The sequence below is a fragment of the Dasypus novemcinctus genome, chromosome 23, assembly GCF_030445035.2.
Source record: "Dasypus novemcinctus isolate mDasNov1 chromosome 23, mDasNov1.1.hap2, whole genome shotgun sequence".
NCBI classification, from domain to species: domain Eukaryota; kingdom Metazoa; phylum Chordata; class Mammalia; order Cingulata; family Dasypodidae; genus Dasypus; species Dasypus novemcinctus.
Genome location: NC_080695.1, coordinates 19,171,043 through 19,195,635, shown reverse-complemented (window position 1 = coordinate 19,195,635; position 24,593 = coordinate 19,171,043). Strand labels below are relative to the sequence as shown.

Genomic DNA, 24,593 nt, shown 5'->3' with positions numbered 1-24,593 from the left:
GGGGTTCTCTCTGTGTATCTCTCTATATTCATCCTGTTTATAAAGGACTCCAGTAAGAGGATTAAGACCCACTCTTGGTCACACCCTGCTGAAGTAATCTAATCAGAAGTTCCCAAGAACAACAGGTTCACACTCACAGGAATGGATTAGCTCTAAGGACATGATTTTCTGGGGTCCATCCAGAATTTATGAAGGATCCTACACTTCAACAACAAAAAAATGAACAACCCAGTTGAAAAATAGGCCAAGGATTTTAAGAGATATTTCTCCAAAGGAGATATTCAAATGACCAATAAGTATATGAAAAGATGTTCAACATCATTAGCCATTAGAGAAATGCAAATTAAAACTACAATGAGATACAACTTCACACCTACTAGGATGTTTATTAACTTCTTTTTTTAGGAGCCACCAGAAGCTGAACCCGGGACCTGATGTGGGAGGGGGATGCCTAATTACTTACCTTAAATCAGTAACAATGCAAGTACTAAATCATATAACAATCAATTTAAAGAAATACAGTTTGTCTTGAGGCAAAATCCCATCTGCTATAGACCTCTGAAACTTACAAAATAATTTATCTGTTTCCAATACACATATGGACATCAAAAGATAAACATTTTCATTATAATAAGGGAGAAATTGGGAGGGAAACATGAGTCAGGGGTCCCCTACAGTTCAGTAAACCTGCAGGGCATCCTTCATTCAATTTCAGTCTGAGAGTCATTCTTAAGATAATAGTTTCTTCTCCTGGTGCCTTATGGGAACCCACCCTTTCCACATGTTGCCCAACGTCGATTTTCTTGGTTCCACCCTCACCAGGCATCTGGGTGTTGACCAAGCTCCAGACCTCGCCCTCCAATAGTGTTGGGGTGATTGCCACACCTCACCCAATCTTTGGGTTAGAGTCTTAACCCCCCTATACAGTAACATGAAAACAACATTCCCCATAACCTTTGACAAATTGGCTCAACCCACTTAGAGCAATGAGCTGACCACCTGGCCTTCCCTAACCTTTGGCATGCAGGCTCAACCCTCTCAGAGCAACGAGTTAACCACCTGGCCTTCCCTAATTCATGCGAGGCAGGTCCAACCCATCTCAGACCTGTGGGGTGCTGACCTTAACGGCCATAATCCTTGGGGAATGTGCTCCACCCTCTCTGTACCCTGGGGCAGCAAAACTCTCCCAGAACATGGGTGGGAACATCCACCCTCTTCACTGCTGGGGCAAACTCACCCTCTCTGTACACATGGGTGGGGTTCCTCTCTTGGCCCAAGGTGATGTCTTAATTCCAGATCTCAGCTACCATTGTTTTCTTCTTAAACCTGTTTCTCCTTCAGTCTCTCCTTTCCATGTCCCTTTTAGTCCAAGCTGACAGTGATTTTGTTCATACAGCTCTCTCAAAAACCTTGTTGGTTTAGTATGCAAGAAGCAAGCGTCCAAGCCATCAGACAGCAAGACTTTCTACAAGTTTTTCCTAGATATCTGCATCTCCAATCCTGATTTACAATTTCCAAGTTTAGTTAAATCCTCCAATAGGGTACTTTCATCTGGACTTTGATCCAGAGGCTTGGAATTTCCAGAATCAGTTTCTGTTTTCTTTGTGTCTAACAATTCAGTCCTCAGCATCTCTCTCTCACCTAGCATTTTGCTGTAAGTTGCATCCAGAAGCCAAGCCACATTCTCCAGGTTTACTTTGGAAATTTCTTCAGGTAAATGTCCAGACTTGCCATTTTCAAATTCTGCCTTCCATAAACCAGGAGTTAATCTTGCTAAGTTCTCTGCAACTTTAAAACATGGATTGCCTTTCCTCCAGTTTCCAATAATAATTTCATCATTTACTTTTAAGGCATCAAAAAAGGCTCTTTAGTATCCACATTGCTATTAACAGTCTTTTCAAAGCCCTATAGGTCTTTTCTTCCAAGCATCTCACCGTTCCTCCAAAAAATACCCCTTACCCATTTATAAAACCATTCCAGCATTTCAGTAATTGCAAAAGCACTTCCCTGCTCCTCGGTACCAAATTCTATATTCGTCATCCAAAGGGGTGCTAATGCAAAATACCAGAAATTGGTTGGTTTTTATAAAGGGTATTTATTTGGGGTAGGAGCTTACAGTTACCAGGCCATAAAGCATAAGTTACTTCCCTCACTAAAGTCTATTTTCATGTCTGTTGATGTCTGCAAGGGTTCAGACTTCCTGGGTTCCTCTTTTCCAGGGTCTTGCTTCTCTCTGGGTTCAGGGTTCCTCTCTTCCCAGAGCTTGCTTCTTCCTGGGCTCAGGGTTCCTCTCTTCCTGGGGCTGGCTTCTCTTTCCTCTGTGAGCTTACTTCCTGGGGCTCCAGATTAAGGCTTTACTGTCAAACTCCAACATTAAGAATCCTCTACTCTGTTCTTTGCCATGCCTTCTTTTTTTTTTTTAAAGATTTATTTTTATTTATTTCTCCCCCACCCCCAGTTGTCTGTTCTCTGTGTCCATTGGCTGCATGTTCTTTTTGTCCGCTTCTATCCTTACCAGTGGCACCGGGAATCTGTGTTTCTTTTTGTTGTGTCATCTTGTTGTGTCAGCTCTCCATGTGGGTGGCGCCATTCCTGGGCAGGCTGCACTTTCTTTTGCACTGGGCGGCTTTCCTTGCGGGGCGCACTCCTTACGCCTGGGGCTTCCCTATGCGGGGGACACCCCTGCATGGCAGGGCACTCCTTGCGTGCATCAGCACTGTGGGGTCAGCTCCACACGGGTCAAGGAGGCCCGAGGTTAAAACCGCGGACCTCCCATGTGGTAGGCGGACGCCCTATCCACTGGGCCAAGTCCACTTTCCTGCCATGCCTTTTTTTTTTTTTTATTTAAAGATTTATTTATTTATTTAATTTCCCCCCCTCCCCTGGTTGTCTGTTCTTGGTGTCTATTTGCTGCGTCTTGTTTCTTTGTCCACTTCTGTTGTCGTCAGTGGCACGGGAAGTGTGGGTGGCGCCATTCCTCGGCAGGCTGCACTTTCTTTCATGCTGGGCGGCTTTCCTCACGGGCACACTCCTTGCGCGTGGGGCTCCCCCACGCGGGGGACACCCTTGCGTGGCACGACACTCCTTGCGCGCATCAGCACTGCGCATGGCCAGCTCCACACGGGTCAAGGAGGTCCGGGGTTTGAACTGCGGACCTCCCATGTGGTAGACGGACGCCCTAACCACTGGGCCAAAGTCCGTTTCCCTGCCATGCCTTTTAATGCCCTAAGGACATGGCCCAATCAAAGCCTGAATCATAACTTAATCAGGCCCAGGTATAGACTTTATTACAAACACAATTCAATATATATTTTTGGAATTCATAACCATATCAAACGGCTACAACCAGTGAAGAAGGATGGTCCAATGTTGGGCCCTTGGTACTGATGACTATGCTTATGAGCCTGTGTGCTTGAAATTTCAACTAGGCCTAGAGCTGCAGGGTGCCTAAGAGTTACCTCCTGAGAGCCTCCATGCTGCTCAAATGCAGACATTCTCTAAACCAAACTCAGCATGTAAATGCATTACCTTCCCCCTAGCATGGGACATGACTCCAAGGGATGAGCCTCCCTGGCGCCAAGGGATTACTACCATCACCAGCTGGTGATGTAACTAGAAAAAGAACTTGAATAAAAGGGGGAAGTGGCAAAGACAAATGAGTTTTTATGGCTAAGAGACTTCAAAATGGGTCGGGAGGTCATCAGAGGGGTCATGCTTACGCACGTCTCAGTAGGATCCCAGAGACAGTCAAAGCAGATACAACCCCAGCTAATCATTCTCCTGAGAGGTACAGAGACACACAGGTTCTACAGTTATGACAGTTGGCTCTGGACTTCATTGCCTTGCCAATGGGCCCTACACTGGAATTTGTACTCCTGATTGTGGTGGAGTTGGACTCAGATGTGACCTCTCTACACATGCCTCTTTTGTCACTTTTTGATTGGTGCTGGGGTTTGTGTAGGAGACTTGAATCTCTGGACTGTCCATGTTCCAGCTGGGCCCTGAGCCTCAGCAGAGTTCCAACACCTACTCTTCGGTTCATTGGACTTAACCAGGTCAGCTGATGGGGAGGTGAGAATGATCAACTACCACACCAAGGAACTGAGAGTGTCTACAACTGCAAGCAGGAGAATCCCATCCATCAGCCATGTGGGATCTAAGTCCCCTCTCAATTTAAAGGTAGAGTGGACATCACTATCCCAGGGTCCACAGGATGGAGTAATATAATATGGATTGGAGTGACTTGCTCATATTCTACTATAGAACTGTTGTGACTCTAGCAATGGAAGAAATTGTATCATCGATGTGGAGATGGAGGCCTCGGGAGTTGCTGAGGGCAGGAAGAGGGAGGAAGAGGTGTGATATGGGGCATTTTCAGGACTTGGAGTTGTCCTGAATGATATTGCAGGGACAGATGCAGGACAGATGCAGTCCTGGATGGACTGGGGCAGAGTGTGAACTACAATGTAAACTATGGTCCATGTGGTGTGGCAGTGCTCCAGGTGTATTCACCAAATGCAATGAATGTGCCTTACTGTTGAAAGGGGAGGTTGATGTGGGAGGAGTGGGATGGGGTGGGGTGGGGAGTGGGGTATATGGGAACCTCTTAGGTTTTTTTTTTTTTAAGATTTATTTTTATTTATTTATCTCCCCCTCCCCCCGGTTGTCTGCTGTCTGCTCTCTTGTATCCATTGGCTATGTGTTCTTTCTGTGTCTACTTCTACTTGCATTCTTGTCAGGTGGCATGGTAATCTGTGTCTCTCTTTCTTGAATCATCTTGCTGCGTCAGATCTCCGTGTGTGCGGCACCACTCCTGGGCAGGCTGCAATTTCCATGGGGGGTGGCTTTCCTTACGGGGCACACTCCTTGCGCCTGGAGCTCCCCTATGCAGGGGACACCCCTGCATGGCATGGCATTCCTTGTGTGTGGCAGCACTGCGGGTAGGCCCGCTTACCACATGGGCCAGGAGGCCCTGGGTTCGACCTATATGGTCGGACCTATATGGACCTCCTATATGGTAGACGGATGCTCTATCAGTTGAGCCACATCCGCTTCCCTCTTTTGTTTTTTAAACTAGTGTTTTGTGTCATCTATTTATCTTTAAAAAGAAAAGAAAAAAAAGGAAAAAAGGAAAAAAGGAAAAATAAATAAAAAGAAGAAGGAGAAAAAAAGGGAGAGGACAGATTTCCTGGGCAAGGAATCTCAAAGACTGTGCAATATGATGTCTGGAAGGCTCTGGAGATTGGAAGGACATTCTTTTTGTTGGGGCTGATTTAGGAGATCTCATGAGCCTGTGTTTTGAGGCTGTGCATTCAATAAGTCATTTTGGAGGGGACAAGAACACATTTTGTTAAGTGCCATAAGAGCTTGTGATGGTTAAGTTCATGTCAACGTGGCTAGGCTGTGGTGTTGGTTGTTTGATCAAGCAAGCACTTGGTTACTTATGGTTCTGTGAGGGTATTTTGTGGATTTAAGTCATCAGTCTGTTGACTGCATCCATAGCTGATTACAACCACCATCCACAAGGGAGATGGCCCTCAGCAAGGAAAGCGTCTCATCCAATCAGTTGAAGGCCTTAAAGGAAGAATGGGTGATTTCAGCAGTCGGAAAGAAGAATTTCTATCTCTACTTCAGCCAGCCAGCTTCTCCTGGGGAATTCATTGAAACTTTCATTGGGGGTCCCAGCTTGCAGCCTGCCCTAGGGAATTCAGACCCACCCCCTGGTCACATGAGTCAATTCATATAATAAATCTCATTACATATATTCTGTCCGTTCTGTTTCCCTTGAGAACCTTGACTAACACAGAGCTGCATACAAATAGCACCGAGGAACGAATGCCTGGGGAGGCTGGGGAGACTGTACAGAGGAGATGATCCTTCTTTGGGATCATAAGGCAGGTGCAGAAGTTTGAGAATTTTGTCGGGTGAAGGAAAGGGGCAGAGCCAGCCAGGCAAAAAGCCTGGGCAGAGGAATGGAGGTGTGAGAGGTCCTAGAATGTTCTGAGGACAGTGAGGGGTGTGGCATGGCCGGGGAGATACAGAAGGAGTGAGTGGGGCTGGGCCTCAGATGCTGGAGTGAGGACCGTGGGTTTTCCCCTGGGGGCAGTGGAGGTAGCGGAGCTGGCCTGAGCAGGGGTGGGGCACATCTGGCACTGTGGGTGAGGACATCTCTTCACTGCGTCCTCTTTTCTAGATGCCAGTTCTTTTTTTTTTTTTTTAAGATTTATTTATTTTTGTTTATTTCTCTCCCATTTCCCTCCCAGCCCGGTTGTCTGTTCTCTGTGTCCATTTGCGGAATCTTCTTTGTCCGCATCTCTTGTTGTCAGCGGCATGGGAATCTGTGTTTCTTTTTGTTGCTTCATCTTGTTGGGTCTGTTCTCCGTGTGTGCGGCGCCATTCCTGGGCAGGCTGCACTTTCTTTCGCGCTGGGCTGCTCTCCTTATGACGGGGGGCACTCCTTGCGTGTGGGGCTCCCCTACATGGGGGACACCCCTGCGTGGCAGGGCACTCCTTGCGCGCATCAGCACTGCGCGTGGGCCAGCTGCACATGGGTCAAGGAGGCCCGGGGTTTGAACCGCGGACCTCCCATGTGGTAGATGGACACTCTAACCACTGGGCCAAGTTGCCCCCACCAGTTTCTTAATATCCATGAGCTAAGCACTGTGCTCGTTTCGGGGACTGGTGGGAACATGTCTAACAGCGGGGTGTGTGTGTGTGTGTGCGCGTGCGCATGTCTGGTCCTTCCAGCCGTGTTCCCCTGTTGATGGCCCTGTCCTGTGTACTGACTGTAGTGTCCGGTCTGAGCAAACGCGAACTAGTTGGTACCCTTTTTTTTTTTTCAATTAAAAAAAATTTATTTTTAATTTAATTTTTTACACTTTTTAAATTAAAGTTAATAGATCACAAAGAACGTGACATTAAAAAAACAAAAAACATGAGGTTCCCATATACCCCTCTCTTTCCTTTTTTTTCTTTCCAAATGTACCTCTGTAATTCTCAAACAAGGGGGAAACTGGAAAAGGAGCACCCCCCAGCCTCACCTGGGCCCCTGCGTTTCTGCCCCCTCCACACGGCCTCCCTGGCAATGCCTTGGGGCAAGTGGGGCAGCAACGTGCCCGATCCACTGGAGACAGGGCTCGGTGGCCTGAGTTAAGTCGGGCCGACCTTGTTTGGAATCCTGGTTTGTTAGTAATTTTCCCCAGCTGTGCAACCCCGGACATAGCCCTTTATCTTTCTCTACCTCGTCTGTAAAATGAGGAAATAATATTTACTCAGGAGGGCTATGGGACTTGACACTGCAGAGAAGAGCTCTTGGATAATGCCCGTGACGTAGACGTTGAGAATATAGTATCGTTACTATTCTCGGCGAAAGTGTAGACCAGGCAGAGGGCTCTTGGAATGTCTTTCAGCAGCATCCTCCTACTTCTTCCTGCATCTCTTACCTGTCCTGGGTCCCACCTGTTAGGGGACATCGGTGTTGAAATCTAGGTTTTTTGGAGTTCAAACACATGGCAAGAAAGAAAGCAAGCTTTTCCTTTCTTTAAAACATCTTTTCAAAAATTTATTTATTTATTTATTTAAGGAAGTACCAGGGACTGAACTCGGAACCTTGTACCTGCAAAGCAGGTGCTCAATCACTGAGCTACACCTGCTCTGCAAAACATCTTTATTGAAATCTGTTTAGCACAACATAAAATTCACCTTTGTCACCCCCAAACACCCCCTGCCCCCCGGAGAGCAAGGCTTCATGGTGGGATGACAGGCAGAGGCACCAGCTGTGGTTCTCTCCTAGATGATTCTGGAGATGGGGCAATGGTGGGGCGCTTTCAGGAATCATCGTGGAAGGAGGATTTAGAGAGGAAGGGTCATTCATTTTCTGGTTTAATTTACTTATTCACTCATTTGGCTTATATCTGCTGAGTATCTCTTGTGTCCTGGGCAGGTGTGAGGATTTAAAGGTGAAAAAGATGGGCATGATCCCGGCCACCACAAAGCTTGTATTATCCGAGGGAGACAGCCAGAAAATAATTACTCAGAAAATAAAGTGATTACAAATGATAGGACTAACATGGTGGAAAAAGACCAAAAACACATGGAATTTAAAAATGATGAGGAGGTAGTATCTGCTTTAGACTGGGGGTTTGGAAAGGGCTCTTCGAACAGGAGACATTTAAATGTAAGGACAGGAAGGCGCTGCCCCCTGGGAAGGAGAGAGCAGGGTGGTCCAGACTCAGGCGACGCCTCTGGCCAGTTTGAGGAAATGAAAAAGGATTCCTAAACTCCAGTGGCAGGAAGGTGGTGCTGTGGAGAAGGTTCTCAAGACGAGATGGGAGAGGGGGCTGGCAGGGGCCCAACCACGCCGAGGGACCCTAGGGGATGTGGGGCCGTTTCATCTACACCCCAGCTTCCACCTGCGTTCCCACCTCTGTGTGCTCAGACTGGATCGAGTACTGTACCCCTGAACCTCAACTTCCCCGCTGAAAAAATCATTACTATTATGCTCCTAATAATTTAATATTATTAATTAATTTGGATATTGGGATTATTAGGATATTATTAATAATCCTAATATCAAGGTGGCATTCAGCTTTCATTGAGCCACTAAGTGGATGCCTTAAAAGAGGATGCATTAGTCAGCCAAAGGGGTGCTTTGGGAAAGGACCAGAAATTGGTTGGTTTTTATAAAGGTTATTTATTTGGAGGAGCTTACAGATACCAGGCCATAAGCACAAGTTACTTTCCTCACCAAAGTCTTTTGCCACGTGTTGGAGCAAGATGGCTGCTGATGTCTGCCAGGGTTCAGGCTTCCTGGGTTCCTCTCTTCCAGGGCTTGCTTCTTCCTGGGCTCAAGGTTCCTGTCTTCCTGGGGCTGGCTTCCCTTTCCTTTGTGAGTTACTTCCCAGGGCTCCAGCTTAAGGCTTCAGCATCAAACTCCAACATCAAAACTCCAACATCAGAAACCCTCAACTCTGTCCTTTGCCATGCCTTTTATCTGTGAGTCCCCACCCACCAAGGGGCAGGGACTCAACCCCCTAATGACGTGGCCCAGTCAAAGCCCCAATCATAACTCAATCATGCCCAGGTACAGACCAGATCACAAACATAGTCCAATATCTATTTTTGGAATTCATAACCATATCAAACTGCAACAGAGGAGCTACCCAAAAGAACTGAAAACAGGGACTCAGAAAGATACTTGTTCACCCATGTTCATTATTCACAATAGCCAGAGGGTGGAAACCATCCTATGTCCATTTATTCATGCAATGGAATATTATTCAACTGTTAAAAAAGAAAGAAATTCGGATACATGTTACAACATGGATGAACCACGACAACATTATATTGAGAGCAACAAGCCAGTACAAAAGGACACACAGTGTATGATTCCACTTATATGAAATCTCTAGAATAATTAAATTCATAGAGACAGATAGTAGATTACAGGTTACCAGGCGCAGGGATGGAGGGTGGTGGTGCAGTGGGGAATGGGGACTTACTGTTTAATGCATACAGAGTTTCTCTCTGGGGAGATGACAAAGTTTTGGGACTAAATGAAGGTGATGGATAGGCACTGCTTTGTGAATGTGATTAATACCACTGAACTGTACCCTTAAAATTGGTGAAAGTGGGAAATTTGGGGATAGATATATATTTAAATATATATATACCACAATAAAACTTAAAAAGAAACGGGGGTGGGGGGGCTACCATCTGTCTCCATCTTTTCTCCCCGTTCTCTGCTCTGCCTGGGCCAAGGGGAGGCAGACGACCCTGCGCCTTGGGGCTCCTTAGACCACCACTAACCAAGCTTCGACTCCTTTAAGAGATGTTTTGCAGGGTTGTTGCGGGATCCCTGATGAGAGACCCCAAGATCGTCCTCTCTAGCATTTAGGGGGGCCCCGGGTGCTGTGGGGGCCTGCGGCAAGGAAGCAGGTGCTGGAGAGAGCTCCCCAGCCGCTCCCCGCCGCCCGCCTCCTGCCTCCGCCCCAGCCTCGCCCCAGCACTGATTATTGCTTTATTACTGTTTTTAGTCAGCTATAATTCCAGCATTTTCTATAATCTTGATCTTTTCATTGATACCAGATTTTTATACAAAGATTTGTATATAAAGTGATTATGTTCCCACCAGAATACATTCCCCAGCAATTAGATCGTTTAAGATGCAGCTCCTACCACTCGTTCCACATCCCTCATTTATTACTTTTCAAAGTGTTTTGTGCATTTTTCCCCGATGTGTTTACAAATCTCATAACAATTCTCATTTAGAGTTGCAAAACACGAAGCCATTTTGAATCCAGACAGATGGCAGCCAAATGAAGTTTAATTAAAGAATGAGTGCCTTGAATCCAATCACTTTAGAAAGTACAGTACACTGAGCTTCTGGAGAGGGTGCATAAACAGCATCTGGGTTCTTCTGCAGAAAGCAGCGCCCGCGGCGAGGCCACCCTCGGTAACTCGTCACTGTCCAGCCAGGGCCTGGGCGCGCCATGCCCCCTTGGCCGGGATGCACCTCACAAAGCCAGGAGGGGGCTCCAGGGCCAGGAGGGGGCTCCCACAGGAGGCACCTCTGCGGTCAAAGGCTTTGCCTTTTCCCCGAGGCGGGCACGCAGCCACAAGAACAGGCTGCACCAACCCACTTCACCACCTGCATCTGCAGAAGAGAGAAAACAGCCGGGGAAGCTCGGGGGCCCGAGCGCGGGTGTATCCTTTTGGGCGCCGCCGGCCAGCCTGACCCAGGCCTGGCTTTGGCCCCTGCACCCCAGCTGCACCCCGGGGCAGCCTCCGCTCCGGCCGTGCCTGCCCACCACGGGGGCGGGCGGGCGGCCCAGTCAGGTCTGGACAGGCCCCGGCCCCTGCAGGCTGGGAGGCGTTGGCGGGCAGGTCTGGGAGGCTGGGGTGCCAGGTGAGCCAGGCTCCCGGCGCTGCCTCCCAGGGAGCTGCCCCAGAAAACGAGAGGGTACTGGGCAGGGAGGTTGGAAAGGGGCGCAGGCTGGAGGGCCCCGAACGCCGGCCCGAGGGCTGTGACGCTTGCGGGGAAGGGAAACTGGTGGAGGCTGTTAACCCAGGGAGGTCCAGCATCCGCTCTCCAGGGGTGAGGGTGGGTTCCAGGGAGGGAGGCTGCAGGAGGGGAGTGGGGGGCGGCTGGGGGGCTGAGGGGGCGTGGCCTCCCTCCTGGAGAGAAGAGGGCCTGGGCCGGGGCCTGGTGGCTCCTGGGAACACAGGGACGGGGGAGGGAGAACTGGGTGGGGTGGTGCCAGCAGCAGAACAGTTGGGGTGGCTGTGGGCTGTCTATGGTGTGTGGCTTTCCAGGAGGAAGCTCAGTGCCAAGGGCTGGGGCAGTCCGTGCCCTCGCCGTGCTTGCTCTGTGCACGGGGGCTGCCCCGGGGGGCGGGCGGGAGCTTTTGGACTGTGTTGGTGGTAGGCGTAGGGACCCAGGACTCAGTTCCTTCTAGAAGACCCGGAGGCCTCATTCTGGGTCTCAGCCAGACCATTGTAATAAGCCAGGTCCTCGGGGATCACCCCGACCTCCACACCCCCAGACCCTCATTTGGCAGATCCCCGAGTCCGATCCACTAACGTCCCTGTTACCCCCCCACCCGTCCCCTCTCCACCTGGTCCAGACCGCCCGCATCTCCTGCAAGAGCCAACTGCAGGGCCCGCCCTCCTCTCACCTGTTCTCCTCTCTGCAGACAGGTGACCCTGCCAAGCTGCAGATCTGGCCGTGGCTCTCCCTTGGGGCACCCTGCTGTGCATCTCCTTCCCCCCCCAGAAACGGCCTTTGCCCAGCCCTGAGGCCTTCTGCACTGTGGGTGAGAAGGGAGTGAGGGGACTGCCGGTGAGTGGACGGGGCCCTGCCCCGGGGCGCAGGGCTGGACAAGCAGGACCCAGGCTGAACCTGTCCTCACTCACCCCTTCAGCTAGACAGGGCACAGCCTGCAGCCTGCCCTCAGGGGCCTGCCGTCCCCACCAAGTCCCCCTGCCCCTTGCCTCGCCTCCAGCCAGCCTCGCAGCTCCTGTGCTCTAGGCTCCTCTTTCTGGGAAGGCACCTCGTGCTCAGTCTCGGCTCCCAGCACCTCTTACCGCATTGATCCCCCTTTGCCCAGCCAACCCCGAACTTGCTTCAAGGGAGTGTTTCTGCACTAGTTGGGGTCACCCTCTTGCTGCTCCCTTGGTGTCCTGCTTGTCCCCTCCAGGAGGGTGGGACTCTATAAATATGCTGAGTGATGGAGCAGCTGCCCCACGCCAGGCCTGGGCCACCGCTGCAGCTCTGTTGACCCATCCTTCTGCCTCCAGGCTTGTCTCTTCCTTCAACTTCCCACCTGCCACCCGAGCAGTTTCTCCGAAGCACAGCTGCCCCCACCCCTTCGCTCTTCCCCTGCCCTCAGCCCTCCCAAACCTTCCCTGTCCCTCCAGGACCAGCGTCACCTTCTCCAAGATGTCCTCCTCCAGGGACAGTGAGCCCACGGGGCTGGGCTTCCCACCCTGTTTGACATGCACCCATCACCTGTCACATTTTTTAAAAAATTCCTCTCCCTCTCCCTGCCCCCCAGTTGTCTGCTCTCTGTGTCCATTCGCTGTGTGTTCTCCTGTGTCTGCTTGTATTTTTGTCAACGGCACCCGGAATCTGTTTTTTTGTTGCGCCATCTTGCTGCATCAGCTCTCCGTGTGTGCGGCGCCATTCCTGGGCAGGCTGCACTTTCTTTCGCGCTGGGCGGCTCTCCTGACGGGGTGCACTCCTTGCGTGTGGGGTTCCCCTACGCTGCGGACACCCCCGAGTGGCACAGCACTCCCTGCGCGCATCAGCACTGCGCATGGGCCAGCTCCACGCAGGTCAGTGAGGCCCTGGGTTTGAACCCTGGACCTCCCACGTGGTAGGTGGACACTCTATCCGTTGAGCCAAATCCACTTCCCACCGTCACACTTCTGACTCCACCAGTTACTGGGGCCGAGACTCCCCTGTCACACCGGGCCCCCCAAGGCTGGGGGATCCACTGAAGCCCGTTCCCTTCTGCGGGTGCCGTGGCCCAGCCCCGAGAGGAAGGACGGGTCTGTGCCCCCCAGACAAGTCCGGCTCACGGGCCCTAGGTAACTGCTCCCCAACGGGAGGACTGGGGCTGCAGCCGCCCTCTGGCCACAGGAGGCCGGTCCGTGGCCCTCTGCCTTCCGTGGCTCCTCACTCTGAGGTCGCTTGGTTCCAGCAGCAAAGAAACCAGTGAGGTCCGTCCCCGGAAAGCAGGGCCCGGCCAGGGGTCAAGGACTCGGCCTGTGCTTCAAGCAGGGGGCAGGGCCCAGGCGGGACTCCCTCTGCCATTGCCCCCAGCCACGCAGCCCCCAGTTCCAAAAGCCGACACGCAACAGTGCAGAGCAAAGCGACACTTGTTTTTTTTCTTTTTTTTACTTATTATTTAAAAAGGCCTTGGTGGCTGGAATATAGTGTAAAAATCATTGGAAAAACTAAAAGGCATCGATACATATCCGCATATACATTTTGTACATAAATTACATTTCCTTTAGTCTTTCTGAGTGAGGTCGTGCTGCAGCGCTGAGGTCTAGTAATTCAGGGGTCCCGGGAGCTGCACGTTCAGGCCGGCGTAGTCCACCATGTACATGGGCCACTGCTGGAGCGAGGGGACAAAGCGAGCCCGGTTAGCGCTCGAGGCAGCGCGGCGGGGCCACTAGGGCCCTTAACTCTGCCTTCCCCAGGGCTGCCTCGGGGGCTATGTATTCCGCGGCCGCTGAGGCCCAGGGAGGGGACGTAACTGTCCCAGCTCACGCGGTGCACAGTGCCACCTGGGCCGGAGCCTCCTGGCCTGTTCCCACCTGGGTCCTCGGGAGGCGTGTGGCTCTGACCAGAGGGAGCTGAGGACGGGAGTTCACCCCCATAAGCTCTGCCCCTCCCGGCCTCGCGTTCCAAAGCAGCAGGGTCTCTCTGGGGCGGGAGGAGAGAGCAACCCTCTGTGGACACTTGAACACCTACCGAGTGGGGCCGTGCAGGCTTAGCGCTCATGAATGTGGGACGAAGGCCAAGCCTGAATTTTTGGGTTTTCCAGAACGATAATTCAAGGGAGAAAAGGCCAAAGGATAAGGAGACCCCAAAATCATTTTCAAATGTGTTTAAATTGTCTCCCCTTTGGGACTCAGGATTTCAAAGCTAGTATTTGGAAAACAGAGAACTGGTGAGTGTGTCCTCCTCTTGGGTGGGAGGGAACCAAATCCACCTGCGCGACAGCGCACAGCTTGGAGGTGGCCTCGCCCCCACCGACCAGCCGTGAGGCTGCGAGTGGCCCAGTCAGCCCTTCCGACCCCCCTTTTCCTCGTCTCTAAAATCGCAGATACCCCCACACCCCCTTTGCTGGGAGGTGAGCAAAGTGAGGCGCCTGGGAACCTGGGGCCCTGCCTCTGGGTCCCACTCTGCAGGTGGGTGGGCAGGTGCCTGGCTCTCCCGGCCTCAGCCCGCCCCTCTGCCCAGTGCTGATGCGCGTGCCCGCCCGGCCTGCGGCGAGGACCCGACGAGGGCGTGGGCTGGCTTCTGGGAGGGGGGCAGGCCCATGGGTGTGCGGCTCCAAAGCTGGAGAGCTCCCCCCCGCTCAGGGCCGGCACCCCCTGCACCCCAAACCCACTTCCCGGCGCAGCTGGCCCCTGCCCGAGGAGGACTGGCCAGGTCTAGACGTGTGCCACTTTACCACGAGGGAAATCTGGCTGGCCGACGCCACGGACTCGGGGTTAGAGGATGAGGACGAGGAGGACGAGGAGGACGAGGAGACCGAATTTCCTTCAGAGACCCGCTTCCTCTTGCGCTTGGGAACGCTGTTGTCTTTGGCTGGTGGAAGAGGAGGAAAAGGCTGCCGACCCTGGGTGCCAGAACGCGCTGGCTTGGCCCCTCCCAACTCCCAGGAAAAGGCCTTAGGTTTGGGGTTTAAAGTCCCCTTCTTGGCATTCAAGGCTCCAGCACCCCAGTGGCCAAGGCCCCGCTCTGGCCTCGACTCCAGACCCCACTCTGCCTATCTGCCTTCCACCCCTGCTTCTGCGTCACCTGCCGGCCTCTGTCCACACCCTACTCGCAGACCCCGCGCAGGCTCAGGCCAGGCCCTAGGCCGCCTTGTGTCCTTTGGGGCCATCCAGCCTGCGGGCCCTGGCCTCCCCACACTGCCCGCGGCCCCTTCTCAGGCCCTGGCCTCCCCACGCTGCCCGTGGCCCCTTCTCAGGCCCTGGCCTCCCATCCAGCAGACCTGGAACTTGCGGAAAGTGATGTAATGGCTTAGCCTTCATTTTCTCAGGGGCAAAATGTGAATGACATCTTGCTGGGACGATTCCAGGAGGAAAAAAGCCTTTTCTGCAGTGTCTGGCACCCAGGAAAATACTCAGAAACTGGGAACTGGTATTATGAGCGTCACTTCCATCACTGCTAGTGTGATGACCCTGACCTACAAGTTCACAGGCACAGCGGATGACTCGACAGGGTTACAGGGGAAAGCAACTCTGGGTTTGCGTCCCAAGCCCTGAATTCAAATTCCATGGCTGTCACTGACTAGCTGTGTGATCTTGGGCAAATTTATCAACCTCTCCGAGTCAAATGGGAAAAATGATCAAATGAGATTGTGCGTGTGAATGAACCCTGGACCAAGGCCTGCGTGGGGAAGGACCCAGCAGGTGTTGTCTTGCTGCTGTGGATAAACAAGCCTGAAAAGAGATCTGCAAGTGTGTGTGATACAGCCAGTGGTTTGGGCTGGACCGGGATGGGGTTACCACCTGGCAACCTGACACAGCCCACAGAGGGGTCTTTAGGACAAAGAGTGAGGACAGCCGGGGCCCATGGGGCGACTGCCTGTCCAGGTGGGCAGTGTTCATCTGAAGAAAAACCAGAGCCAGGGGGCCAGGATGTGGCATAAAAGAGAACCCTGGGGCAGGCGTGGTGAGCTGACACAACAGGAGACACAGGGAGGAAAAACATAATGAGAGACACAACATAGCAGGGCGTGGAGATGGCTCAAGCAATTAGGCGCCGCCTTCCCACATCAGAGGTCCCGGGTTTCAGCTCCTGGTGCCTCCTTAAGAATCAAGGAAGATGAACAGACACAGCAAGTACAAACAACAACAAGAAGGTGGGGAGAAATAAATAAATAAAATAAATCTTAAAAAAGAAAAAAAGGGAACCCCAGAAAACAGAGGACGCTGGCATCAGGAGGAATCCAGGCTATAAGCCAGAGAGGAGGGATTTTATTGAGAGCCTCCAACAAAACAAGTCAGAGGTGCTTGCTGCCACCCTGTGCTGGCCCAGGTGGCTGTGGCTACGCCCTAACAACGGCCCTGGGGGAGACTGGTAGACTTAATTAACAGCATCCGAGAGAACATTTGTCCCGAACTCTCCTCCCTGGGGCCCCCCACAGGAGCTTCCAAGCCCAGTCTCCTTCCTACTCTGAGTGCCAGTGGCCTGGCCATTGGCTCATGGTGGAAGGTGGTGGCTTGGTTTGCTGTGAGCCATCTGAGATGGGGGCCTTGCTGGACCCCATCACTGTCCCCACTTGGCAGCCATGCTGGCGCCTTTGGTCCATGGTGGCCTGCAGTTCAGATGGACGGTCCTGAGCCCAGGCTCTATGCTGCCACTGACTCACTTTGTGACCTTGGACAGGTTCCTTCTCTCTGGGCCTCAGTTTCCCAGCTGGAAAATGAGGGCTGGGACTAGGTCTCGGTGTTTCTTAATCGGAGGTGCACCTCACGATCGCCCGGAGGGATATTCTTGAGTTCTAGAGCGTATCTTCTCGATCAGAACCGTCACACCCGAAGGTCTAAAGACCATGGCCTGGTGCAGCCCTGTCTGCAGGTGCGGGCAGGGCCCAGTGGCCCAGCGGATCTGCCCCACCCCCCAGGCACGCCCAGGTGGCTGCCAAGATCCTGCCTGATGTCCCCTCTCCTGGCCCCCAGGCTGTTCCTCATCCTCTCCAGCTGACCCGCTGCATGCCTCCATGCCACACGCCTCTGTCCCCCTGGAAGAGCACCTGCAGGCTTCCGGGGCCTCCTGGGGACAGGGACACTGCTGATGGGGAGCTCTGCCTCCCTGGGCCGGTGTGGGTGCACAGGGACTAGAACTTTCTCTAGGTGGTCAGTCACTTCTTGCATGGCCCTCTGGACCTAGCCCCGGGTCCGTCTGGTCCTTATAAAGCGGCTGACTCCGGTCCCCATCAAAGAGCCACGAGACTGAAAGGTGGCCTCTTGGGCCACCAACTCACCTGGCACCTTGGCGTCATTGCAGATTTCTGCAAAAGGCCTGAAAAAAGAAAGAAACGAGGTGGCAGTTCGAAAGCGAGCTTTTCCCCTCCTCACCTGCCCCCTGAACCTGGGCACCATCTCTTGGGAGACAAGACGCCGCTGCTGCCGCGGGGGTGTGAGCCCAGTGAGGCCCATACGGAAGCAGCGAGCCTGCCTCCCGCGGCCGGGGGGACGGGCGCCCCTCTGGGCCCGGCCTCTCATCTATAAAGGGAGCGTGTTGTCTCACGAAGTCAGAGCTGTGTGCCGAGGTTTACATAAAAAGAGAGGCACAGCACTGGTGAATGAAAGTATCTTTTCAATTTAAAATATTATTTTATTGGTTATTCTACTGGCAGCATTATTTTATTTACATTATTTGTATTAACCGAAGAATTAGAAGCAGCCAAATGTCCATCACTAGTGGACATGGTAGTCCATCCATACTACCAATGACCAGTCGTTGAGTTGAGAATCAATTATGGATGTGGATAATAGTCGTGTCTGTACGAGGTCCAGTGAAAGACCGCCAGGTTTTTATTTACTGTCTGCCCTACTGATAAATGTTGTATGATCCTAGTTTCATTTTTCAAAAAAGAATCTGTGATCGGCATGAAATGAAAAGTGGAACCATGAAAGGAAAGCTCTAGAATGGGCTCTTAACCAGGGGTCTGTGAGCTTGAATTGAAATACGAAAAAACTTTATTCTTCTGGGCGTGTTGGTACGGGTGTGATATATTTATTAAATAATACACAGACAGTGTGGACTTAGCAAGGGGTCTGTGGAACAAAACCGGTTAGGAAGCCCTGCTCTCGAATGTCTCTGGCGGTTCTCTGTGGGAGGTATGGCTATGGGCGGCGGTTTCCTGCATCTTCCAGGAGGTACTTCTAGGGGCTAGACTGGAGGCAGGAGGTGAGGGAACCTTCTATTTTTTCACTTTATACTCTTCTGAATAATTTAATATTTTTGCCACATACAATTTTTTTTTTTTACATTTAGAAATAATTCCAAATTTATAGGAGAGATGCAAAAACAATTAAAAACCAACAAAGAGAACTCCAATAGACCCCCTACTCAGATACCCAGATTTACCAACTTTTAACATTTGGCCACAACAAATACGGTTTTAATTTTAAAACACCTAGTGTAACACTTAAAATAAAATATGCACAGGGAAAAAAATACTAAAGAAATGCACCAGCACATTACCTGTGGTTGCCTCTGGGTAGAGAAGTTATGGGTAACCTTTTCCTTTTCTCCTATCTTTTGGTATTTTTCTAGTTTGTTGCATGTATTAAAATTAGAAAATAATTAAATAAACAATGTAGTTACATTTTAAGGACTGGAACGATATATGGTAAAATATGGACAGAGTTTACTTCTGGGGTGATGGAAGAATTGGATTACTATTATTTTCTAACTACAGTTGATCCTCATTACTTGTGGATTATATTTGTGAATTTGCCTACTGGCTACAATGTATTTGTTACCCTAAGATGGATAACTCGTGGTGGCGCTTTTGTGGGCACTTGTGGACAAGCACAGAGTAATGAACATTTTGGGTCACCAGACGTGCCTGTTTCCAGTTGGCGAGGAACAAGGGATGCTCTGCCTTCTTATCTCAGCTCTCCTACTGCAAACAAGCATTCTTTTTGTGGTATGTTTACGGATGTGTTTTATTTTTGCACTTGGGGGCTTTTTCTGGTGACCTCGCTGTTCAAAATGACCCCCAAGCGTGGTGCTGAAGGGCCGTCTAGGGTTGCTAAGCCCGAGAAGGCTGTGATGTGCCTTATGGAGAAAATGTGGGTGGTAGAGAAGCTTCGTTCAGGCATGGACCTTCGTTCCATGTTCATGAATCAATACCATGTATTAAGTAAGGCGTCTTTAAATAGAAATACAAAAACAAGGTTATGCATTGCTTGGTTGACAAAAATGTGACCAGAGGCTGTACTTCTCCCTAGCAAGAACGGTTCAGCAGTCACTCATACTGTTTGTGGTGGCTTTGCAGACGATAACTACCGCAATCATGAGAACTGACAGTACATTAAAACGAACGCAAATTAATATTACCATCAGAACAAGTCAAATGTAATTAAATAGGTAAAAATAAGTACGACCCGTGAATATCGAGAGGGGGTGTTTCGGTGGAAGGAGGCCTGGGTTTGGAGTCAGGACCTGGCGCCGGCGCCCAGCTGGCCCCTGTGACCTGCTCGCACCGTCCACTCCCCCCTTGCAGGTGTCGGGTTCCTCGTCCCCCACGCCCCCGCTCTCTTGCCGACCGCTTCTTCGGGGATTTCCCTCTGGGGTCCACGGAGCGCCCTTTCCCGGGGCCCTTGCCCCTCGGTCCCCCCTGGCCCGGGTGCTGGGGACACTCACTGCAGCTGGTTGATGATGACCATGCGGACGTGCTCCCGCGCCTTCAGGATCTTCTCCAGCCGGTGGATGTCGTACGTGTTGGGGTTCCGGAAAGGGATGTCGTCGGGCAGGCCCGTGACCTCGACAGCATCCGGGCTGTCCCGGATCAGTTTGTAAGGGACCAGCACCGGCCGGTTCAGGCCCAGGGCCTCACCTGCAGGGCACAGGGGGTCAGAGGGAGGGAAGAGATCCCGTCGAAGGCAAAACCCTCTGCGGAAAGGGCTGGAACCAGGCATGTCCCAGTTCAGCCATGATGCCCCAGAGAGAGCTTAAAAATCAACACACACACCATTTTCATCTAACTCATTAGCAAAACTGAAAATATAATACCCAGTTCTGACAACAATACAGGTACTTTCCCAAGTGCCTGGTGCAATGACTTGTGCACAATGAGAAGTGACAAATGAGGGTCTGATGCACACTTGAAATCATCCCTGTTAAAAATACTTAAGTCCTTGATATTTATGGATGAAATTATATAGCAGATTTGTTTCAAAATACTATAAAAAAGTATTTATGTAGAAACAGTTGAAATAAGATTGGCAAAAGGTTGGTGATGACAGAAGCTGGGTTTTGGTTACAAGACGGTTCAGGATGTCATTCTCTACACTTCTGTCTGTTTGAAAATTAATTCCAAACACGAAGTAAAAAGTCGAAGACAGCAACAAACCACCACTAGCTTCTTGTTACTCTTAGAATGAAACCGTGACTCCGCGTCACGGCCTGCCCTCTCGTCCCCCCCAGACTTTCACCTGCTCACGCGCCTGCCCCTCTGCCTTCTCGCAGGGCCCCCGTCACCCCAGGGCCTTTGTGCTTGCTGTCCCCCCACCCCCACCCCACTGTTTGTCCTCTCTTGACATTCAAGTCTCCACGAAAATATTCATCCCTCTTCCAAGCAGCTTCTTCCAAGAAGGCCATGGCTTCCGGCTGGGCCTCTTATTCACACAGCTGCACTGGCTTTTCATTTACGACTCCCTGAATTTACTCCTTTGTATAGTTCCGTCTCTTCTGCCAGAATGCAAAATGGAGATAATACGAAATTCAACACACATAAGATGTCACGTATGTAGGACCCCGAGCGGAGCGCCTGGCACTCAGTCTAGGAAGTGATTAATAAATTGTAACTTCTGCGTTGTTCCTCTTGACCTCTGCCCTGGCACTCTGATGCCTTCAGCCCAGGGCGCAGCATCTCACGGTCCCCATCCAGTTCTTGTCCACCTTCCCCCACAGTTCTGAGACCCGGCGGCTGGGATCAGGCCCGTTCCCTGGGCTAAGTGCAAGCCGAACGGAGAGGCGTATCGGCCTGAACAGGCCCCTGGCCGGCGGCCCTGCCTCTGCCGCATGCCCAGTCCTCAGGAGCAGACGCGCTGGCCACTGTCGCCGCCTTTTGTTTAACCACAGGTTTTGCCTATCTTGGATGGGGGAATGGGCCACCAGCCCCCACGGGCCACGGGCAGCACAGCCCTGCTCCCGGGCAGCGGGGGGCCGGCCGGGCTAACTGAGGCCAGACGCCAGGGCCCCTGCGCCAGAGCACTGACCGTATTTCTCATTGAAGAGCTCCTTCACTTGCTCGCGCAGGATCACCTTCTCGCCTAGTCTGTTGGCGTCATCTTCATCTACGAGAGCAAGACAAGGGGGTGTAAGGCCGCCCCAGCCCCTTCTTCCACTAGGTGACCCCTACCCCGACCTCCAGGCTGGAGCAACAGGCCCAGGCCCCGCCCCCTCCCTGCCGCCTGATTCCGGCCTCCACCCTCTGTTGGGACACCCATTTTCTGAACAGCTTCCCCTGGACAGGCCCCAGGCCCAGCTTGGAGACCCCGCCATGAAGGTGGCAGGGCCCCCCTTGCGGAACTCAGAGCCTGGAGGGGGTGGCACACGTCCCGGTGCCCACTGAGCAGGTGGCAGGTGACACACACGATGGGGGCGTGAGCCAGGGCGCCCTGTTCCGTCTGGGCCTGCCCAAGGAGGCCCCGGGGGAGCGGGAAGGCCTCTCGAAGGCAGGGAGGAGGCTGTGCGGGGTGGGGTGGGGTGAGTCTCAGAAGGGCGGCCCGGGCCAGGGTGCTGGAGGTGGAAGGCCAGGGTCCACGACGTGGCCCGACCATAGCACAGTGCGGTGGGAGGTGCCGGCCAGGGCTGCGGAGCGCCCGCGTGCGGGAGGCGGGGGCCGGGGCCGCGGAGGGCCCGCGTGCGGGAGGTGGGGGCCAAGAGCCCGGCAGCCCTTCACGACCCACCCTGCCTGGGCCTCGGGATGCTCCCCTCACCCCTCTCCTCAGCCCAGAGGAGCTGCTGGGGCCAGGCCAGCTCCCCAAGACAGGCTGGGGGGGAAGAGAGGGGTGAGAGGGGTGGGGGCAGGAAGAGGGGCTGGTGGGGGAGCTTCTTAGAGGCAGGGCGGCTGGCGCCAACCAATGGGGCAGAGCAGGCCGCCTTGGGTCTCTGGGGTGGGGTGAGGGGTGGAGCCAGGGCCTGGGAGATGGGGGCAGGAGAGACGGACAAACTGGACTACGGAGACGTTATTCCTCTAGCAGTGGAAGAATTTGTAACACTGACATAAAGGCAGCGGTCACCAGAGGTTCTGAGGGCAGGGAGAGGGAAGAAGAGGTGTGACATGGGACATTTTGGGGGCCCTGGACTTGTTCTGAATGACATTCCAATGACAGATACAGGCCATTATACATTTTGTCAAAATCCAGAAAATTGTGCATGACCCTGGGTAGTGGAAATGCTTCAATAAGCCTTCATCAATTGTAACAAATGTCCCACTCTAATGAGGGATGCTGTTAATGGGGAAAAGTGGGGGAAGGGGAGGGAGTGCAGTACATAGGAATCCCCCTAGGTTTTTGATGTATCAGTTACGTAATCTAAAGTTTCTGTTAAAATAAAATAAAAATAATAAAAAATAAAATGAAACAGACCTCAAAAAAAAAAAAAGTGTATTATTTGGTTTAAAATTTAAAGAACTTAAAAAAAACAAAACAAACAACTGGGCAGGAACCACTTTTGTTTAGGCCAACGTGCAGCACGGCCTCCTCTTGGGCTGGGGCTTGGTGGTGGCTGGGGAATCTGCTGACCCAGTGCGCGCAGCGGACCCGGGCTGGGCAGCTGGCCCTTCCCGGGTGCACAGTGCCAGGGAGGGGCCCCAGGTCCCAGCCTGGGGGGTGGCGCTCTGGGGACTGGCTCCAAGCCAAGGGCATGGCTTGGCCTGCCCCACATTTCCCCTGAGCTTGTCGCCCAGCGCCCTGGGCTCAGCCTGCCCCCCGTCTCCCCCGAGCTCGTCACCCACTGCCCTGGGCTCGGCCTGCCCCCCGTCTCCTCCGAGCTCGTCACCCACTGCCCTGGGCTAGGCCTGTCCCCCGTCTCCCCTGAGCTCATCACCCAGCGCCCTGGACTTGGACTGCCCCCCATCTCCCCTGAGCTCGTCACCCACTGCCCTGGGCTCGGCCTGCCCCGTCTTCCCCAAGCTCGTCACCCAGCGCCCTGGGCTCGGCCTGCCCCCCGTCTCCCCTGAGCTTGTCACCCAGCGCCCTGGACTTGGACTGCCCCCCATCTCCCCTGAGCTTGTCACCCACTGCCCTGGGCTCGGCCTGCCCCGTCTCCCCCAAGCTCGTCACCCAGCGCCCTGGGCTCAGCCTACCCCCTGTCTCCCTGTCACCCACTGCCCTGGGCTCGGCCTGCCCTGTCTCCCCCGAGCTTGTCACCCAGCGCCCTGGGCTCAGCTTGCCCTCCGTCTCCCCCGAGCTTGTCACCCCCTTCCCTGGGTGCTCCGCTCCCCTGCCACCCTGTCTCCTGATCCAGCTCTGAGTCCTGCCTGTCTTCCGCCAAGGCCCATCGGCCCCCTGGGTGCCCCAGACACCGCAAACCTGCTGGATCCCAGACCACGTCCTCCTCCCGTGCACCCCGTGCCCCCCATGCCCAGAACCCCTTCTCCCTCGTGCCCCAGCTCGGACTTCCAGGTGGCCTGCAGGCCTCCGGGACCCTGCGCCAGGTCTTGAGCAGACCACTGGGACAAAGCCGTGGGCCCAAGGGAGGCGGGAGACACTTTCCAATGCCCTCTGCCACCGCAGAGTCCCCTCGTGGCAGCAAGTGCACAAGACAGGGAGAGGATGGCAGGGATTAAAGGTCACACGCTGGCAGCTTTCCCAACACAAACATGGGTACCTCTCGCCACAGCGGAGGACCTGGGGTTCAGAGACGGTAAGTAGCTTGCCCAAGGTCACACAGCTGCTGAGTACCAGGAAAAGCCGGCTCGGTCTGACCCGTAAGCCCTTGCCTTTCCACTTTCCCATGAGCCGTGGGTTTCCTGAGGTCTCAGCTGCCCCATCTGTTAAAAGGGGGTTGCTTTTTAAGGCGTACTCTAAATCTCTTGCTCTATCGGCTGACGGTCCTGTCTCTATCTTCTCTCCACCCCTCGCCATGCCCAGGGCACTCAGGTGCCCCACAAAGCCTGCCGGATGGAGAAGTGGATGGGCACCTCGGATGAGGCCCACACGCCGCAGTCACCACAGCGGTCAGACGTGGTGTGACCAGGCACGGCCGTCCCCCAGGCCCCATCATCGGTGTCTGCTGCCTGAGCCTTGCCAGGTCCTCCGCCCTGGGAGAGGGTCGCGCCTGGCTCTGCCATGCACATCGTGGACATCGCCTCTAGGAGCTACGGTCCTAGCACCTTTGCATGCTGTCCCGAGCCTGGGGGTTAGGCCGGGTACACAGAGCAGAGCACAGGGCCCACTGAGTGTCAGGGCAGGAGCCTGTGGGACCGTGCAGAAGGGCCCCAACCGAGCTGGGGATCAGGGATACTTCCCAGAGGAGCGCCCCGAGACTCCGCGGGACGTGGCTTCATCTGAGTCTAGGGGCCCGTCACCCCAGCTTTGCAGGGAGTGGTGACGGGCAAACAAGGCACACACAGCTCCCAGCATCCTGCAGACACTCAACAAGC

The 24,593-nt window shown here is 53.2% G+C and overlaps 1 protein-coding gene across 7 annotated transcripts in view; it reads right to left on the bottom strand.

Moving 5' to 3' along the window:
* Positions 1 to 13,380: 13,380 nt before the first annotated feature.
* The window catches only part of GTF2IRD1 (GTF2I repeat domain containing 1), a 119,272-nt gene continuing 108,059 nt past the window's right edge, over positions 13,381 to 24,593 (bottom strand). For 6 of the 7 annotated variants that reach the window (XM_058285951.2, XM_071211179.1, XM_058285947.2 and 3 more), the window contains 5 exons: positions 21,202 to 21,279; positions 19,625 to 19,817; positions 17,232 to 17,269; positions 14,688 to 14,824; positions 13,381 to 13,622 (listed from right to left, as the gene is read on the bottom strand). In XM_058285951.2, the coding sequence (XP_058141934.1) occupies positions 13,554 to 13,622; positions 14,688 to 14,824; positions 17,232 to 17,269; positions 19,625 to 19,817; positions 21,202 to 21,279 (515 nt within the window). In that variant the 3' untranslated portion in view covers positions 13,381 to 13,553. The remainder of the gene's footprint in view (positions 13,623 to 14,687; positions 14,825 to 17,231; positions 17,270 to 19,624; positions 19,818 to 21,201; positions 21,280 to 24,593) is intronic. The other variant, XM_058285948.2, reaches the window with a different exon arrangement.